The 20648-nt window shown below is 46.3% G+C and overlaps 1 protein-coding gene across 2 annotated transcripts in view; it reads left to right on the forward strand.

Moving 5' to 3' along the window:
* LOC138671074 (spartin-like) overlaps positions 1-20648 on the forward strand; it is a 47796-nt gene that overhangs the window by 19297 nt on the left and 7851 nt on the right. For both annotated transcript variants that reach the window (XM_069758961.1, XM_069758962.1), the window contains exons 2-5: positions 6986-7800; positions 10240-10437; positions 11597-11735; positions 15646-15840. In XM_069758961.1, the coding sequence (XP_069615062.1) occupies positions 6988-7800; positions 10240-10437; positions 11597-11735; positions 15646-15840 (1345 nt within the window). In that variant the 5' untranslated portion in view covers positions 6986-6987. The remainder of the gene's footprint in view (positions 1-6985; positions 7801-10239; positions 10438-11596; positions 11736-15645; positions 15841-20648) is intronic.

Below are 20648 nucleotides of genomic sequence, written 5' to 3' on the forward strand. Positions count from 1 at the left end.
GGAGGATAATTCTTGGGTTGTTGCCTCTGATGTTCATGCTGCCGATTTGGTTCGTGCTTTCCATTTGGCTCGTTGTGATCGGCCTGGGAGCTCTGGTGAGGGTTCGGTGACCCCTCCTCAAGGGGGGGGTACTGTTGTGAATTCCGTTCTGGAGCTCCCTCCTGTGGTTGCTAATGGTATTTTTGTGAGTTCTGCCCTTGGGCTCCCTCTGGTGGTTTCGAGTGGAACTGCTGCTCCTTTAGGTAGCTGTAGCAGCTGCCTTCACTAATCGCCTTGCCTGGGTTTATTTAAACCTGCTCTGGGCTTTAGTCCATGCCTGCTGTCAATGTTCTTGGTTGGATTTGGTTCTCTCCTTGGAATTCTCATATTGCCAGTCCTTGTCTGCAAAAGATAAGTTTTTGCTTGTCCATTTGTTTGGACTCTATTGCTTTGCAAATATGTCTCTTTTTGTCCAGCTTGTCACTATGTCTTATTCAGGCTAGCTGGAAGCTCTGGGAAAGCAGATTTGCCCCTCCACACCGTGAGTCTGACCGCACAGTATCCTTTTCTCTCTGTCTATCTAGTTTAGTTTAGTATTGGCCTCCTTTGCTGAATTCTGATTTCATTTCTGTGTACGTCATTTCCCTCTCCATTCACAGTCAATATTTGTGGGGGGCTATCTTTCCTTTTGGGGGTTTTCTCTGAGGCAAGATAGCTTTCTATTTCCTTCTTTAGGGGTAGTTATTTCTTAGGCTGTGAATAGGTGTCTAGGGAGAGTCAGGAACATCCCACGGCTATTTCTAGTGTTGTTGTTAGGATTAGGGACTGCGGTCAGTAGAGATACCACCTTCTCAGAGCTCGCTCCATGTTGCGTTTTAGCCACCAGGTCATATCAGTGTGGCCTCTTAACCACCAGGTCATAACAGGTACAGCTGGCATGGCATCAGTAACTGCTCAGTACATGGTGAGCAGCGGCTGTAACCATGCGTCAGCACTGACTGACAGCCGGCTCAGTAGAGCAACAGTGCAGACTCTGCTGTTAGTCAGTGCTAGTGCGTGGTTACAGCCGCTGCTTACTACTGTATATCCTGAGTTTATCAGTGGCAGTGCGGCTAAGGCTACGTTCAGACTAGCGTTGTGCTAGTGTGCGTCGCGTTAGCGTCGGGCGACGCACGCGTCATGCGCCCCTATGTTTAACATGGGGGACGCATGCGTTTTTGTTTGTTGCGTTTTGCGACGCGTGCGTCTTTTTTGCCGCTAGCGTCGGACCAAGAAAACGCAACAAGTTGCATTTTTCTTGCATCCGATTTTCGGCAAAAAACGACGCACGCGTCGCAAAACGCAGCGTTTTTGCGTGCGTTTTGCCGCGTTTTTCGGTGCGTTGTTCGTTGCGTCGCCGACGCAGCGGCGCACAACGCTAGTCTGAACGTAGCCTTGACTAGCAGACAAACCCCATATCTGAACGTTAATAGCATTTTGGGACATGACCGATTCCCTTTAAGATGAACGTGACTCTTAATATCTTGCATCTGCTGTGCACCTCTGTCATCCAGGGGCTGGGGTCCAGTTCTGGTTAAACTCATGATTAATTTGTTGGGCAGACATGCCACAGTACCACCAAGTTTTCTAAAAAAAAAAAGAGCTGGCCAGGTGTGGTGGAAAAATTCCAAAAGTTTCTAAATATTGCACAAATTCAAGTTTTGCAAAAATGTTGGAACATTTCAAAGAACTTGGTTCATGTGAACAGAACACACAAAGCACAGGGACCCTTCACCATCATGTGGACCCAAGTATCTAAGCCGCCATACTGAGCAGTCTAGGGTTACATGCTTGGACAATGCAGCCTGGATCTGAGCCCAAATTAACCCATTGTGTGCGGCAGCAGGAATTTGCTCAGCGCTTTGAGTAGTCATTCATTGCTGAAAGCCATTGTAATTGCACATGATCAGAGATGACAATTGTGGACTTGCATGAGCTTTTAAGATGTCACATGCTTGGGCTGGCCGGTGGCCAGTTGGTGTGATTATCCCTCTGTGAACCAGTGTGCTGTGAGACTGCCGATGTGGCCTATTGCTTTGTATTGCAGCATCCATAAACTTTCTTCTGCTTACAGCAATGACTCAACACATGCACTGATCTCTATTTATATCAAAATATGCAGGAAAGGATCTTATTTAACCCCTCAGTGCAGCAATCTTCCAGGTCCCCCCCCCCCCAAAAAAAAAAAAAAAAAAAAAAAAGCTACTTGCAGCCTTTGGTAGTAGCCTGCATCTAAATAACCTAATAATGTCCACAAGGCCATAGGGAGAAAATTAAAGCTATACTCTCCCTGCAGCCGCTTGTTTCCAGTCATCAGGGCGGTGCAGGGCGTGGATACAGTCACTGCCCACTGTACAATGACTGTGCTGTAACCACTCCCTGGCACACTGATGGCCTGTTATCCTGTCTGTGCAGAGCTGGCTGTTGATCACTGTGCCGGGGAGATTACAGCCATGCTCGGTATGTAGTGAGCAGAGACACTAACTTCTCCCTGCACCGCCACCCCCATGACTGGAAAGCAAGTGGCTGCAGGGAGAATGTAACTTCACTTTCTCCCTGTAGCCTTGTTTCCAGTAAGTCTGACGGATGTTTAAATGCCAATTACATGGGGATCACCCTTGTAGCTGAAGGTAAATCACTATTTTGGAAGTGATTTTTTTTAAATTTGTACAGTTGGATTTTACTGGCCTATGGTCATCTTTCCTATATGTACTACCAGCATAATACTCTAGTATTAGGTGCTGGCCACAATGTGTGGATTACAGTGATCCCAGTCAGGTCTGAGCGATTATCTGCTGTTACGTAATCACTTCATTCTAATCTGTGAGGCAGACAGGCCTCTGTGAATAAAAGCTGTAGTGAAGGAGAATGTGACTGCTGAGAATTAGGCTTCTTTCACACTTGCGTCGGTACACGGCCTTCGCTAAGTGTCGACGCGACGTACCGACGTTGTGTAAATTTGGCACAACGTGGGCAGCGGATGCAGTCTTTCAACGCATCCGCTGCCCATTGTATGGTCCCGGGGAGGAAGGGGCGGAGTTCCAGACGCACATGCGCGGTAGGAAATGGCGGACCCGACGTACGAAAAAAAAGTTCCCTTCAACTTTTTTTCGTGACGACGGTCCGCCAAAACACGACGCATCCAGTGCACAGCCATACGTCGCGATCCGTCGGCAATACAAGTCTGGGGAAAAAACGCATCCTGCGGGCACATTTGCAGGATGCGTTTTTTTCCCAAAACAACGCATTGCGACGGATGCCAAATGACGCAAGTGTGAAAGCAGCCTTAGTGATGAGAGAGCGTGCTCGGATAAGGTGTTATCCACATGCTCATGTGCTAACATAGTGACTGGGGCGTGCTTGGGTAATATGTTCGAGGCCCGCAGCGCAGGTCTCACAGCTGTTACAGGAATTACCTGTTAGTTAGGCCGGGTGCACACAATCCGGAAGTAGCAGTGCTTTGGATGCAGCGCATGTTCGCTCCGCCGTTATTTGAATGCATGCCTTGTCTTTTCAACACATATAAGATTCACCACGTCCAATAGATTCTATTGGTGACATTTCTCTTGCGGAGACACTGTGGTCTGGAAAGACGTGCCACATGTCAGCGTCCACTAGTGAGCCACAGGCGTCTATGGATGTACAGTGGATATGGGATTTCAAGAAATACCATCCACTATGGTGTAACAGCTGGCGGCTGTGGGTTTGATGATGCATGAATACGCAGCGTCAAACCCGCAGCAATTACTGATCTTGTGCACATACCCTTAGGCCAGGGGTGCGGAATGGCCAAGGGTCATTTTGATATTTAGACCATCCTTCGGGGGCCGTACAAACTCCACCCACAAAGTACATCCTGACTCTGGCACTGGTGTCAGGACTTATCTTTTATTGCATGCTCTTCAGTGTGTGTGTGTGCTAACAGAGCAAGAAGAAATTCATGAGGTGGTTGTAATCAAAATACACCTCCCTGCCCAAGCATGCGGTCCCTGAGAATCTGCTCGGGGGCCTGATGAAAGGTCATCGAGGGCCGTTAATTGCCCTGGGGCCTGAGGTTCCCCACCCTTGCCTTAGACAGTCCCTGCATGTGTTGCAGCCGCGGCGCCTCGAACATATTATTTAAGCACACCGAAGACACTCAGTTTGCACCTGAGCATGCTCAGATAACACCTTATCCGATCACGTTTACTCATCACTAATGAGAATATTTTTACTATTCCTGTATCCAGGGCCAGCTTCCATTGGGGACCCCGACGCGCTATGGGGACCCGGTGTTGGCACCCACTAGTGACTCCCCTTCCACTCTGCTCAGGGCCCCACTACTTGCTATACTTACCTCTCCCCTTTCCTCCGCCGCTGCAGCGTCTTCTGACTCTGTGACATTTCAGATCAGAGGGTGCGATGACAGCGCGCACTCTCTGGCCTGTACAATCACCGTGTAGAGAGCCAGAACATGGTGACGCTTAGGGATCCGGGGCAGAGTAGCAGCCAGCAAGGAAAGGTAGCGTTTTTTGTTTTTTTTTTTCTGTTTGGAGCAATATTTGAAGCCCATGCTATATATGGGGCACATCATACAGTGTATGGAGGCTTCTGAGCTATCGTAGAATTTGCAATAGGTATCACTCATGTTAAAAAAAAAAACAAAAAAAACACAGATGACGTGTTCATACACCATGGTGTGCGATGATGGGTCCATTTCTTTTCTTTTTGTTTTTTTTAATGAAATTTTGTGCATATGTAATAAGTTGTTTTGGGGCATTTTGTGGGGTAATATTGTGCATAATGGATGACAGCCAACATGCAGAGTTGCTCTGTTTTCTTGGAGCTTTCATACAAGGAAGGAATGCGTACAAAATAAACAAATCATTCTAATAAGGCCTTATACATGTGGTGCTCAGGCACAGACTGCAATACAGGTCTGCAGGACAGAATCATAATTCAGTTTACGTGCCCTCATGTGGTCCTCTGTGGACATCCGTAAGGCAATACACTCTAAACTAGATGGAGGCCGGATGCTATCGCATCGGGAGGGCGGTAATGTTACTATGGGGCAGGCTTTGCAGCATTGAGAATCTCTGCCCCCCATGTGCTCACCCACCTATTTACTCTCTTTCCCCATGTGCTGACTTCTCCCGTCTGTGCTCTCTTCTTTGACCTGTCTACCCCATGTGCTATCCCCCTTGTCTGCTCTTTCTCTCTTCTTCCTCTGCTGTCTTCTGCCCTCGTGTGTTCTCTCATTTGAGCTGTATCCCTGCTGTGTGTCCTCTTTCCTATGTGCACTCACCCCTCCCCCCTGTGTTAAAAGAATTCGCGCAGGCGCAGTAAATCAGGTCGTTGCCATCTCTGTGCAGACAGATAGCGGCGGTCACATTAAAACTGCATGCGCTCCTCCTGTACAAAGATGGCGGCGGTCAGTGAATCATTCGGCTGATCCCGGCGGCAGTGTGTTTGTGACAGTGTTTCTCTGGTGGTACCGCGCAAGAGGCTGCGTACGGCGTATACAGTGTGAGTGGTGTGACGGTGTGTGTGACGGTGTTTCACTGGTGGTACCGTGCAAGAGGCTGCATATGGCGTATACAGTGTGTGTTGTGCGACAGTGTTCGGCTGGTGGTACCGCACAAGAGGCTGCGTACGGCGTATACAGTGTGTGTGTGGTGCGTACGGCGTATACAATGTGTGTGTGTGTGTGGTGCGACAGTGTTTGGCTGGTGGTACCGCACAAGAGGCTGGTACCACTAGCAGTTTCCATATTGAGACACCCATCACTTGGGTGTCCCAATATGGAGGTCGGTGAACTTACGCCGCTTGGAATTCTGGGACCCGGACACATCTGGGAGGAACAGGATGTGAAGACGTTACAAGGTAAGTATATATTAAGATAATTCCAAGGCATTGCGCCATTTGGCCTTTACAGGCTTCGTTTCCATGCACTTTACTGGCTGTAGAATAAGTAAACGAAGAATTGGTCAGGGAGTTGGTTCTGATGAAGAGTTTGTAACTTGTTACCTTGCAGTTCATTGCACACATGACATAGCGGGGCACTTTAATTAGAAGAGGTGGTGCCGCATTTAGTCGGAGGGTCACAGAACTCTGGTCTGGCTGCCATAGACTATTGACATGGCCGTTGCATCAAGATCCTGAGAATTGCCAGGAAAAGACACCACATACATCCCCACACTGACTGATTTCCAGTTAAAGCGCTCTTATCAAAATTTGTATCCTTATAATATGATGACTGTAATATTATACAGCACTGTGTACTTACAATTGCTCATTTTGCCTTTCTACCCAGCTAATTCTTCTCATTTGAATTAGGTCTATAACATCACGTGACTAGCCGACTCCTTCTAAGCTCTATGTAGCAACAGGAGGTCTATTATCCCTGTCATCACTGAAAAAGTCCCTGGCAGAGGGGAAAAGGGAGCAGATGGGTCAGGAGGTGAAGAGGGGAATGATAAATGCAGGGACAAGAGACTTCCTGTTTCTACATAGAGCAGAGAAAAGAGAAGAATTAACTGGGTAGAAAGGCAAAATGAGCAATTGTAAGTACACAGAGTGCGGTATAATATGATGATTGCAATATATTAAGAGGATAAAAACTTTGATGGGAGGAGTGGTTCTTTAATGCAAAGAGATGGGGAGAGGAAAGTGGTACAAAATTAAAAACTGCCAATTCAGTAGAAGTTCTCGGCCAAATATGGAGGCATTTGTTTACTCATAATGCAAAAAAAACTATACTAAAAATTTAAAAAACAGTTGCAAAATATTTTGAGGCCCCAAAAATATGCATTTAAATAAAAAAAAAATAAGATAAGTTATTTCATCTCTGCTACATCTGTATAATAAAAATGAAGCCAACATCGGCTGATCATTGCCGGCCTAATCAGTCGTACGGATAGTGATGTCATTTCTATGTGCCTGAGTTGTATTTTCTTCTGATATGTTGCACCTTTTGTTGTTTTTGCAGTAATGGAAAAGCAGCCCCTAGCAGAGATGCAGGACAACGCTTTAATACGAAGTATCGAGGAAGAATACAGGAAAGCGTTTGTCTACATTAACAAAGGTTTGAACACCGATGAGACCGGATACAAGGAAGAAGCTCGCAACTATTACAAGCAAGGCCAGGAGCATCTGATAAGAGGACTAAGTGTCTCCTTACAGGGACCTGAGTGCATCGGACCAGCATGGGATGCCGCCAGACAAATGCAAGGGAAAATGCGAGAGACCCTGGAGAACGTCAATACCAGACTGAATATCTTACAGCAGAGCATGTCAGGACCCCCTGCAAACCCTCCCGCTGTGGGTACATCTACCCCAGTGCCCACGGTATATCCATCACTGCCACCAAAAGTGAAGGAAAAACCTGAAAGGCCAACACCGCCAACGTTACCACCATTTCCTTCAGAGCCAGTGAATGGGGTTTCGTATATAGCACAGAACAGTGGAGCAGCAATGGATCCGCATCTAGCGGGGGTCTCCGCACCCCCAGCATATACCCCCCAGGCCACAGATGGACATTACACTGTTTCTTATGGGACTGAGTCTGGGGAACATTCGATATTCGGGGATGAGTTTTACGCTATGCCCACACAGCCACCGCCAGTGCAGAGTCTGGGAGTAGACGCAGAAGAACTGATCCTTATACCCAGGGGAGTCCAGATCTTCTATGTGACACCCGATGGATTAGTGAGCGCCCCCTCATATCCAGGGTATCTCCGTATTATTAAGTTTATGGACACCAGTAGTGAAATGGACCCGAACCGCCCTCCTGCTTTCCTCCAGGTAAGCTGTATATTTGGTACAATATGCAAGAAGAGAAGGAGTTGTAGTACCTCCAAAACCTTCCAGTGATGGGGCCACCGTCTATATATATATATATATATATATATATATATATATATATATATATATATATATATTTATCTGCCAACATTACATATTTATAAATTTGAGCAACTTTAACCCCTTAATGACAGCCAATACGTCTTTTAACTGACCTGAGATATAAGATAATAGCCTCCCCATACAGGTGACAATCCAGTACCTGTCGGCTGTACACTATAGCTGACAACTTGCTGCATCAGCCACGATCAGTGTTTGCACCGTCCAACTCTGTTTAACCCCTTAGATGCTGCTGCCAATAGTGACTACATCATTATAAATGGTGAACAGAGTGTGGGGGCTTCCTCTTTAACCAAATTGGTGCCCTCAGATCTTGATTTTGTGGTCCTGATGTTTGCCATGGCAATTCATGACCAAATAGCAGCCTTAGAGTCTGATTGCTGTAGTAATCTGTTCAGAAGTTAGAGGCATTTAGGTGGTAAAAATACACATTTTCATTCCTATCATGCCACTTTGCATTCATTCCTGTAAAGCATCTAAAGAGTTAATAAACTACCTGACTGCAGTTTTCAATATGTCTGGGGTGCTGTTTTTAAAATGGTATCACGTTTGGGGGTTTCCCAATATATATATGAGACCCCTAAAGTCACTTCAAACATGGCTAAGTCCCTAAAAAAAAAAAATTTAGTAAATTTCCTTGAAAAAATGAAAAATTGCTGCTACATTTTTAATCCTCCTAAAATGCTAACAAATTAAAATAACATTTTACAAATGGTGCTGAGGTAAAGCCAACATGTGGGAAATGTTATTTATTAATATTTTGCTCTGGTATGGCCATCTGGATTAAAGGGATAATCATTCAAAGTTTGAAAATTGCTAATTTTTTAACATTTTTCTAAAATTTTTGATATTTTTTATAAATAAACACAAAACATATTGACCTAAATTTACCATTATCAGAAAGTATAATGTGTCACGAAAAAACAGTCTCAAAATCACTGGGATTTGTTGAAGCGTTGCAGAGTTATTACCACATAAAGTGACACTGGTCAGATTTCAAAAATTTGGCTCCGTCACTAAGGGGTTAAATAAAACTGTGTGGCCATCAAACAACAAGTTACCTATCACTATGCCTTTATAGATAGGGAGACATGTAGGGTATTGTGAAATAAAGGAAATTACAAAACTGGTTAGGCTGTAAGGATAGATATTTAGAAAATACACTTTAGGTGCCGGACGAACCCTTTAAGATAGAAGCCTAAACTATTAGATTTACTGCGTCCAAAAAAAAAGTATGTAGTTGGTAAGGGGCAACTATCTGCCTGTTGTACCCGTTGCCGGTCATTGACTGCTCCTGCCAGAGATTCGGCTGTTCCGTCAACAGAGCACTTTCTCTTCCTGTTGACAGGGCGGGACTACTGGTGTCATGCTGATTGACAGCCGAGAAGTACTGCCTAATTGGGGGAAGCCTGTTGTCAATCTGCAGGACACAAGTAGTCCCGCCCTGTCAACAGGAAGAGAAAATGCTGCTCAGACAGGGAGCTTCTGAATCACTGGCAAGAGCAGTCAATGACTGGCACCTTTTTAAATTGGGTTACCTCTTCTGTGGTAGCCATAGTGGCTGTGTTGGCCACCTCTGTAGTCTGTTTGCCCTGACTGCATAGTGATGTCTGTGTGATTAAACAATGATGTATCTAGGAGAGGGCCGTGGTTTAGAGAAGCCAAATAATAACAGCCATATTGAATCATGTGATCCGTAAACAGGGCTTGTGAATTCAGATGATGTTACCTGAAGAATATTTAGACCTCGTTATACTATATAAATATGTAGACGGCATCCTGCACTGTTTATAACGACACACCATCCTCTTCATTAAAAACGCATGGGTGAGATTGTGTTTCTGCCACGCTGACACTGGCATTTGACCTACCGTATTTACTACTCATTTGTGTTTTGAATAAGAGTTCCAGTAATTCTAAGGCTGCTGTACGGTATATAGTAACTATCCCCGCAGTATGTAAACTAAAGGGGCCGTGCTCTAGGTCTAGGCACTCGCGAAGAATTGTTTTTAATAAATCCGTGCATATGTTAATATACTCCGCCTTCCACCACCTTCTATAGGATCTTTCTGCTCCCCTTCAGAGTGATGTCACCTTCTAGTCTTGTAACATGAAAGCCTATGGTGCCTCGTTCTGATGTTCGAGTGCCTTCCAGGTCAGAACGCAGCGTGACCCAGAAAGTCTGCAGAGCGTTGACGTCACTCAGAAGAGGAGCGGAGCAAAAAAAACAAACAAACAAAAAAACAACTAATGTTACATAGGAGGGTGCAAAAATGAAGAAATCTGTACAATAACACCTAACCTCGTTTTGTTTGGCAGGTGTGTGACTGGCTGTACCCGCTCATGTCTAACCAGTCTCCAGTCTTACTCTCTAATAATGGGGTGTACATGTTCCCCGACCTGATGTCGCAGCTCCCCGGCTCTTACGTGGGGGTAGTGCTCTCCGCTGAGCTCCCAGCAGCGGATCTGGAGCTCTTTGAAGACCTAATGAAACAAATGTCCGACCTGAGAATTCAAGTAAGTGAAAAGCAAGAAAAGATTACCCAGGTCATACGATGTACATGGCTTGGGCAGAACGGAGTTTTACTCGCTGGTTTTATGATATCGATTTGATATAGTGAGCGCAGTATTTTCTGCATTGCACCTACAGGATCCAGGAGCTAAAGCAGATCTGTCATCAGAATGTCATCTATGAGGAGGCCGTATAATACAGAGACAGATCAGCCATCTGTGCAGCAAAAACTGCAACAGAAATATTGTGCCATTTTGCTAATGGGAGCAATAGAAGAATAAAGCTGCGTGTTTGATGGCTGCTGTGTATGAGAACATACAGTGACCTGTCCATCACAATAATCAGGGAGGGCGAAGCTTCATAACTGTCTGCTCTGGTTACACCTATTAGCCAAATAGCACAACTAACCTGCCCTCACATGTGGTCACATAGTCTGATGATGGATCTACTGTAAGCTGATGATCCTAATGTCTGTGGGATTAGTTAAAGGGACACTGATAATTCCTGACTTTTCGTTTAGATTTTTCTTAGTTTGTTTTCCTCCAGAAGTGTTGCAGGAACAATTCCTGACAGTTGTCTCTTAGTAAATGGATACGTACATTTTGGATTGCATCCATTCCCTTTGTCCTTAATTATTCAATGCTTCTTCAATTGGGTCAATGTCGTCTTTGTACCTAAAATTCTTCCAAACCACCCATGGTGTAATCTGGAGAGCCTGCAATCTGGCAAAAGAAAATAAGTTTCCGTCCCTTGTTTCACAGCTGATCTAAGACAGAAAATGCGCATTTCTGACCCATTCTGGACTTAGACCCCAATTACATTAGAGGGGGTACACCTTGACCCTGAAACTTAAATCCCCTCCCCCCACGTAATACAATCAAGCCATTACAATCGAGCCATGTGTGTGTGTATATATTAGACCACTAGCTGATTTTTGGCTGGCAGTTATGGTACGTCCAGAGATACTGAGATAAATGCACTGATATAATCTATAGAGCCAGTCGTTCTTTACAAAGTGTCCCGGACCCCAAGGGATCCATTGTTGGTGGGGGGGGGGTGACATTCAATATAAAATATTGAAAGGATAAACTAAATATTATACAGACAGGTAAGCTGTATCGGCTCATGGTGTGCTTTACTGAACTGTGTATTTCTCCTATGAAGGCCGGTGAAGCATCAGGTGAAGTCATTGACCTGACTCGGACAATACACGTGATTTCTATGCCCGAGCCTGAGCCGACTCCAAGGGAGAAGGAAGAACAAGCTACATGGAGTGAGAAGGTGGCCCAGGGAATTCTCCAAGGTAAAGATACCGGAGCCATGACTATTACTGATGCCCAATTTTTCATAGAGGAGGGAAAAACATCTGAGAAGAAGCTGAAAGAAATGTAATAAGTGTTATGGAGTCATTCAATTCTTCTTAGGATATAGAAAGAAATAGAAGCAATGTCCTGAATTTCATACCTATGCTCTGGCCCCGCCACCATGTTCCAGCATCTCCATGACACTGGTCCATGCACACGGCCGTGCTGCCGGCAGGGACAGACAGACACAAAGGGATCATTCTCATGCCTTTATACATGCTATTACAATTTGGTTGTGTGTGTGTAAAGGGAAAAAAAAAACTGTTACGTCACCTTACGAAAAAATTTACATCATACTGCATTGAACTACTGTACTAATTTATTTTATGTAGTCGGTCCATTTTATAACTACTCAAACTACACCAAAATGGACAGAGACTCCTGCTACGCAGACATACTGTCATGTGGTCAGGCAAATGTGACGTCTGAACCACCGCTTGGGGACTACTCGTCTAGACAGTAATTAGTATATTTGATTAATATTTAAAGAGGTTTCCAGGTCTAACACAAATGTCAGAATTCTCCTACAGTCCGTTCAAGTGGTCGACATGTCCCAACTAGCACGAGACGTGAGGAGTGAGTCTGACCCAGACTAAGGAAATCACATACTTGGGTCACGTGACGACAGCTCAGGCTGACGATATCGGGGAATCCTGACAGTGTGGATATTGAACAGTGTCAAGACTCAGCAGTCATACGGTGTTTTCAGAAATGTATGTTCAGCCCTGAAGCGACCTTATTATGCACATGTCAGCACCAACTCCCATTTGATGCACATAAAATGGGGTGTCCTCAGTCCAAAATGTTCACTCCAAGCCCCAGTTGTCACAAGAGGTGAAACCTTCCACTTGCACTTTATTACCTGTATATTGATGGTGTGCCCAGCGTCGGACTGGAGCACCTTGGGCCCACCAGAGAAAATCATTCTTGGGGCCCACTATGTAGCTGCATAGAAATAGATACAAGACCACCAATTGTGCGGTAAAAAGCGCTAATATCAGGGTATAATATAAGGTAGTTCACGTCTTAATAATGTAGCAAGGGTTGGGGTAGCCCCCTCACAGAATATAATGTAGCCCTCTCATGAAATATAATGCAGTCCCCTCTCATAGAATATAATGCAGCACCCCACAAAATATAATGCAACCCTCTCAAGTATGACGCAGTCCCCATCATAGGATATAATGTAGCACCCATAGGGTATAATGCAGCCCCCCCCCCCTCATATAGTATAATGCCACCCACCACAGAATATAATGTAGTCACCTGAGAGAATGCAGCCCCCCATAGAGTATACAGTAGCCCCCTCATATAGTATGATGTAGCCCCCATAATATTATGTAGTCCCCTGAGAGAATAATGCAGCCCCACCACAGAATATAATGCAGCCCCCCATAGAGTATACTGTAACCCCTCATATAGTATGATGTAGCCCCCATAATACAATGTAGTACCCTGAGTATAATGCAGTCCCCCCACAGAATATAATGGAGCCCCCCAGTGCCATATTTAGAGTTTCTGCTGCCCTAGGCACTTTTAGTGCTGCCTCCCCTTTGGTGAGTATGACATTATCAGCAGTGACTTTGGCAAGAATCGCTGATGTGAAAGTCGCCTTTTGCAGCAGATCCGGCAGTTTTTCTGCATCTGCCGCGTAACGGATCACTTACAGAAACACTGCATTCGGCCTCATTCATTCCCTATGAGATTTGCGGCACTTGCCATGATCTGGCAGATGCGGTACCATACCTTCCAACTTTTGAAGAAGGGAAGGAGGTATAAAGTTTGCGGCGCGCGTAGTGCGCCGCGGAAAATTTTAGGCCACGCCTCTGACCATACCCATTTCACAACTAGTCACACCCATATCCACGTCCCAACCACACCCATTTAGCACTGCTGATCACACTGTTTTATATACAATAATTATAAGCAAACAAAAATATGGCCACACAGTGCTCCATACTGTATAATGGCCAGACAGTGCTCCATACTGTATAATGACCACCCACACATAGTGCTCCATACTGTATAACGGCCACACAGTTCTCCATACTGTATAATGATCCCACATAATGCTCAATACTGTATAATGGCCGCACATGATGCTCCATACTGTATAATGACCCCCCTCCTGTATGCATGGCTCATCTCCCTCCCATCCCATATACATAGCTCATATTACCCCCCCCCTGTATGCATGACTCATATCTCCCCGTGTATGCATGGCTCATTTCCCCCCCCCCCACCTGTAGGCATGGCTCAGTCACCCCTCCTGTATGCATGGCTCATATTCCTCCCCCCCCCCCCCCGTATGCATGGCTCATATCCCCCCCCCTCCTGTATGCATGGCTCATGTTCACCCCCCCCCTGTATGCATGGCTCATATTCCCCCCCCCTCCTGTATGCATCGCCCATATTCCGCCCCTGTATGCATGACTCATATCCCCCCCCCTCCTGTATGCATGGCTCGTATCCCCCCACTGTATGCATGGCTCATATTCCCCCCCCTGTATGCATGGCACATATTCCACCCTGTATGCATGGCTTATATCCCCCCCCCTGTATGTATGTCTTATATTCCCTCCTGTATGCATGGCTTATATCCCCCCCTGTATGCATGGCTTTTAACTCCCCCCCCCCGCCCCCCCCCCCTCCGTATGCATGGCTCATATCCCCCCCCCTGTATGTATGGCTTATATTCCCTCCTGTATGTATGGCTTATATCCCCCCCCCTGTATGCATGGCTCATATCCCCCCCCCTGTATGCATGGCTCATATCCCCCCCCCCCCTGTATGCATGGATCATATCCCCCCCCTCCTGTATGCATGGCTCATATTCCACCCTGTATGCATGGCTTATACTCCCCCCTGTATGCATGGCTTATATCCCCCCCCTGTATGTATGGCTTATATCCCTCCCTGTATGCATGGCTCATATTCCCCCCTGTATGCAAGGCTCATATCTCCCCCCCCCCCCCCCCCCCCATCCCTGTATGCATGGCTTATATTCCCCCCCTGTTGCTGTATGCAGGCTTATCTCTCCGCTCCTGCTCGGCGCGCCGGCTTATGTCCTCCTTCATCCCCCCCAAACCCCCCCCGTCCCTCATACTCACCTGTCCCACTGCACGGCCGTGCTGACATCCCTCGCGCTCTGTCCCGACTCCAGGCGCCGGCGCAGCACCTTCTTCCTGCTTGAGCGGTCATGTGACACCACTCATTTAAGGTCATGAATATGCGCATAATCATGGCCTTAATGAGCGGTGTCACGTGACCGCTCGTTCAGGACGAGCTGCAGTGCAGACGCCGAGACCATCGCTGGAGCAGGGTGAGTATCTTCTTCAAGCCGGGGGGCTCTGGAGTCTGGAGCAGTGGGGGCCCTGCCAGCAGGTGTCAGTGCCAGGGCCCACCGGAGGATCCTCCGGTTCTCCGGTGGGCCAGTCCAAGCCTGGGTGTGCCAGTAAATTAAAGAAGAGCATTGATGCTGTGAATGTTTTGTTTGGATCTCTGATTAGGAGGCAGTTTGCTGTTTGAACAACTAGTCACAATGATTTGCCATAATGGAAGACGTCTGTCCCCTTTTCACCATACAATGGAATGTATTAGATGTTGTTGCTTCTCATGCCAGCCATCAAAAAGGCATACTCTATTACAATTTGTACTCCATCTTTTATGCTCTACATTGCAAAAATCACTTAAAATCAGTGTTGGCCATGTGTCTGAAACATGAACTCTAGATTTGGAAACAAAGTGTAGAAATGAGAAAAGTTTACAATATATATGGCCATAAACTTCTGCACTGCTGATATTAAACAATAAAGTTTTGCTGTGTTTTAATTTATTTTCGTTATCTAGGAGCTTCCTGGCTGAGTTGGGGTCTGGTTAAAGGCGCAGAATTGACTGAAAAAGCCATTCACAAAGGCGCTACCAAATTAAGAGAGCACATACAACCCGAGGATAAACCTATGGAGGTCAGTCCCACAGTGGCCAAAGGGCTCAACGTAGCCAAGCAAGCCACCGGAGGAGCAGTTAAAGTCAGTCAATTCCTAGGTAAAGATCTAAAGTATTCTGGTGACTTTTCTTAAAAGCTCTTTTGAACTGAATAGTAGAGGTAAAGCCTTGTCCATTACGTAACTTGATGCTCATGTGCCGCAAGGCAAAATCTCCAACCGATCTTCTAAAGGGGTTCCCCAGGAATATCATAAAAATAGCCGCCATCCCATATATCAAGCTGCAACTCTTCATAGTTGTCAGGATGGCTTTCAGCATGAAGACACACTGCTCAAGACTTGAGTCCCAAGTATCAGAGCAGCATCGTGAACAAACTTACCTGGCCTACTCACTAAGCCGCAGGGCTATAACAGGAGAGATGGAGAAAAACTTGTGTCCACTGTGTCTGGCTGTGTGCTCAGTCAGTCTCTGTGCCCTGCTGTAAAGCTGTCAGACTGACTCAGCAGAACTCGTTTACAAACGAGAACGGAGCAGGATAAAGCCAGAGGAAAAACCCCTTGTAATCAGTCGAGGTTTTTCCTTTTGTTATATTACAGCCCTGCTCTGCAGCGGAAAAAGCAGATTAGGTATGTTTTGCTTACAGTGCTACTCCTCTGACAGGTGACGCATCTCAAGTGGTATTTTTTTGGGTTGTAACTCATCCTGACATAACTAGGACAGGTTGCAGCTTGAAATATGTGCTGGCATCCATTATCACATTCTCAGAATTTCTTTACTAGTATTGATCTCTCAAAAGGTCCAAACAGACCACTTGCCGCTCACCTCCCTTCCCTAGGCTCCAATTGCAACTGCAGCCTCTGTACCCCCTATAGTTGGGCCCCTGATCTTTGATAGTAAATTGATCCCAGTTAACCTTCGTCCGGCTGAGTAGGTACAATTGTAACTATTCCGTTTTAAAATTGCAATAACTTTTTCCTATCGCCACGACAGCACCCCTACGAGAGAGAGGGGATCTGCCCACCATCTGGACAGGAACCTACAGGATTTAAAGGAGCGGTCCCCCTCACCACTCCAGTTTGGGTTCCTGTCCGGACAGCGGGAGCCTGCAGGACTTACCCGGGTCCACCATGCCTCTGTGCGGTGTCCGTTGGGAACGGCAGAATCGGGGGCCTGGAAGCAGCGTCGGGGGGTGTCCTGCGTGCAGACCCCCCCCTCGTCTGGCCATATGGAGCGCGTCCCAGGAGTCGGGCAGTGCCGTCCTGGTCCGCAGATCAAGCGCGCGGTCTGCGTTCTCACCGGCGCTGGTGAACCCGGAAGTAGTTGTTACACTTCCGGGGGAGGAGTGCGGCTGCAGCTATGAAAGAGCGGCGCCTATGGAATGCTTTGTGCGGCAAGATGTCCTCAGTAGGGGACACAGAGCACCCTCAGGGAGAGGTGCCGGAGCAGCGCAGCAAGAGCGGTAGCGGCCGCTCAAGAAGTAGCAGCAGAGTGGTACGAGGGCAGCGGCATGGGAGCGCCCCAGCGTCACATATGGATCCTTCTCCTCCAAAAACGGTATTCACGAGATCAGCCTAATGGTGAGTGTTAACAATACACCTGGTGCTGATATAGTCCGTTATTTTGTGCTTTGTTTTAGGGTAAAAGGACAGCTAAATCTAAGCATAAGCAATGTGCTTTATGCACAACTCCAATGCCTGACAGTTATGCTAAAAGGCTTTGCCAGGCTTGCATCTGTCAGACCTTGGAGGAAGAGGCTCCCCTTCGTTCGTCAGACCTCAGAGCGGTCATCAGGGAGGAAATAAGTTATTCCCTTAGAGGCAGCCGCGATGAAAGGTCGGTCAGGGACGTATCTCCTGGATCTAGCCCGTCCTTGCAAGAAGGTGAATGTTCTCGCTCCTCATCACCATCCTCCTCAGATGAAGAGGGAAGACCATGTTTTTCAGTTGAAAACATGGATATATTAGTTAAAGGAGTCTGGGCAACCAGGGGCGTTGCAGAGAACAGAGAACCAAGATCTGCGCAAGACATAATGTTTGCGGGCTTGTGCCAGAAAAGTCGGAAGTCATTCCCGGTAGTGGATACAGTTAAGACCCTTATTAAACAGGAATGGGATAAACAGGGCAAAGGTTTCCTGCTGTCATCTGCAAAGAGAAGGTATCCCTTTAACGATAATGACTTGGAGGAATGGATGAAAGTCCCTAAAGTGGACGTGGCTGTGGCTTCTACATCTGAAGCTGGTACCTTGCCTCTGGAGGATGTAGGTCTTCTGAAAGATCCGTCAGATAGAAAGGCGGATATATTTTTGAAGAAAGTGTGGGAGTCATCGCCTGGAGCATTCAAACCTGCGATCTCTAGTACTTGTACAGCTAGATCCGTCATGGTCTGGATAACCCAGCTGGAGGAACAGCTAAAATTCAAAGTGCCTAGAGACAAGATACTGAACTCCCTATCTCAAATACGTGAGGGTGTGGCGTATTTGGCAGATGCATCAGTGGATTCTCTGAAACTGGCAGCCAGATCAGCAGGTCTCTCGAACGCTGCTCGCCGAGCTCTATGGCTTAAGACCTGGAAAGGGGATGCTCGGGCAAGAGCTCAACTGTGTACAATTCCGTGTAGGGGTGAGTACCTGTTTGGCCCGGTATTGGATGACATCCTGGCTAAAGCTGAGGATAGGAAGAAGGGTTTTCCTAAAGTATTCAATCCTACCTTTAGGAATACCTTCAGGAGACGCTTCCCATACCGAAGACCTTACCAAAACCGAGACTGGGAATCAACGGAGCCGAAAAAGAAAGGTTCGGACTTTAATGCCTCATCATCTTCCTCAAGACGTAGAAGAAATTACCGTTAATACAGATCTCCCAGTAGGGGGCAGGTTAAAGCACTTCTATACTCAGTGGGCCAGAATAACTTCGAGCAATTGGGTTCTGGGTATAGTTAAGTCGGGATTAAGATTAGAATTCCGGGAAAAACCTTCTAATTTTTATATTTTGACTGCCCCTGATTCCTTAGACCAACAGAAGGCCCTGGAAAAAGAGGTTCAGATGTTAAGACAGAAGGTTATAGTAGAGGTTCCAAAAGATCAGCAGGGGGAAGGGTTCTATTCCCCTTTATTTTTGATCTCCAAACCAGATGGATCCTTTCGAACCATTATAAATTTACGGAGATTGAACAAGTATCTACAATACCATGCCTTTAAAATGGAATCAATTAAAACGGCGACTAAACTTCTTATTCCCAGATGCTTTATGACAGTCCTGGATTTAAAGGATGCGTATTACCATCTGCCCATTCACAAGGATCATCAACAGTTCCTCAGAATGGCGGTGCGCTTAAACGATCAGGTCAGACACTTTCAGTTTACTGCAATGCCATTTGGTCTATCTATGGCACCGAGGGTGTTTACCAAGATCATTGCAGAAGTGATGACCTATGTCAGAGAACAAGATACATTAATTATACCCTACTTGGATGACTTCCTGGTAGTGGGAAATTCGTTTTTTTCAGTGTAGGAGTCGCCTAAAGCATGTAATATCTTCCTTACAGGACTTGGGTTGGCTAGTCAATCTGGAAAAATCAAGATTAGAACCATCAACGACTCAGACTTTCCTGGGTATTCTGCTAAGTTCGGAAAATCAACTATGTTTCCTTCCGGAAGAAAATAAGCAGAGGATTGTGCACAAAGTCAGTACTGTGACAAAAAAACGAGATCTGACTTTGAGAGACATAGTAACATAGTTAGTAAGGCCGAAAAAAAACATTTGTCCATCCAATTCAGCCTATATTCCATCATAATAAATCCCCAGATCTACGTCCTTCTACAGAACCTAATAATTGTATGATACAATATTGTTCTGCTCCAGGAAGACATCCAGGCCTCTCTTGAACCCCTCGACTGAGTTCGCCATCACCACCTCCTCAGGCAAGCAATTCCAGATTCTCACTGCCCTAACAGTAAAGAATCCTCTTCTATGTTGGTGGAAAAACCTTCTCTCCTCCAGACGCAAAGAATGCCCCCTTGTGCCCGTCACCTTCCTTGGTATAAACAGATCCTCAGCGAGATATTTGTATTGTCCCCTTATATACTTATACATGGTTATTAGATCGCCCCTCAGTTGTCTTTTTTCTAGACTAAATAATCCTAATTTCGCTAATCTATCTGGGTATTGTAGTTCTCCCATCCCCTCCCATCTCCCAATGTCCCTTTTGGGATCCCTAACATCTTGCATACTGGCCGTCCAGTGGGCTCAATTCCACACTCGAGTATTGCAGGCCTAGGTCTTGGATGCAGAGAGGAGTCTTCAAGGTCAGCTAGGCGGAAGACTCAGGCTATCCACCACCACTCTACACAGTCTGAGATGGTGGCCAAATATGGAACATTTAGCAAAAGGGGTACACTGGAGTGTAGTACCAGACAACACGGTCACAACCGATGCCAGTCCGATAGGTTGGGGAGCTCACATAGGAGATGTTTGGACTCAAGGGCAATGGTCTCTCTCAAGGCTCAAGAGTCCTCGAATTGGAAAGAGCTTACGGCAGTAAAAAAAGGCCCTACTCAGGTGGCTACCATCTCTGCGGGATTCACATGTAAGGGTCCAGTCAGACAACACAACAGTAGTAGCATATCTCAACCATCAAGGAGGGACAAGATCAAGGTCTCTAATGAACACCACCACAGACATACTCAACATAGCCGAAGCTCACTTTCGCTCTTTCAGCCGTTCACATTTGGGGAGAGCTCAACACAGAGGCAGATTACCTCAGCCGTCATTCTCTACGTCAGGGAGAATGGGTTCTAAGTCGACAGGTGTTCAAACGGATAGTAGACCTATGGGGGTTACCCGATATAGACCTATTTGCAACAAGAGAGAACAGACAGACCAGGAAGTTTGCTTCTCTTCGGGTGGCGG

This window comes from Ranitomeya imitator, chromosome 3, assembly GCF_032444005.1.
Source record: "Ranitomeya imitator isolate aRanImi1 chromosome 3, aRanImi1.pri, whole genome shotgun sequence".
In the NCBI taxonomy this organism is placed as follows: Eukaryota; Metazoa; Chordata; class Amphibia; order Anura; family Dendrobatidae; genus Ranitomeya; species Ranitomeya imitator.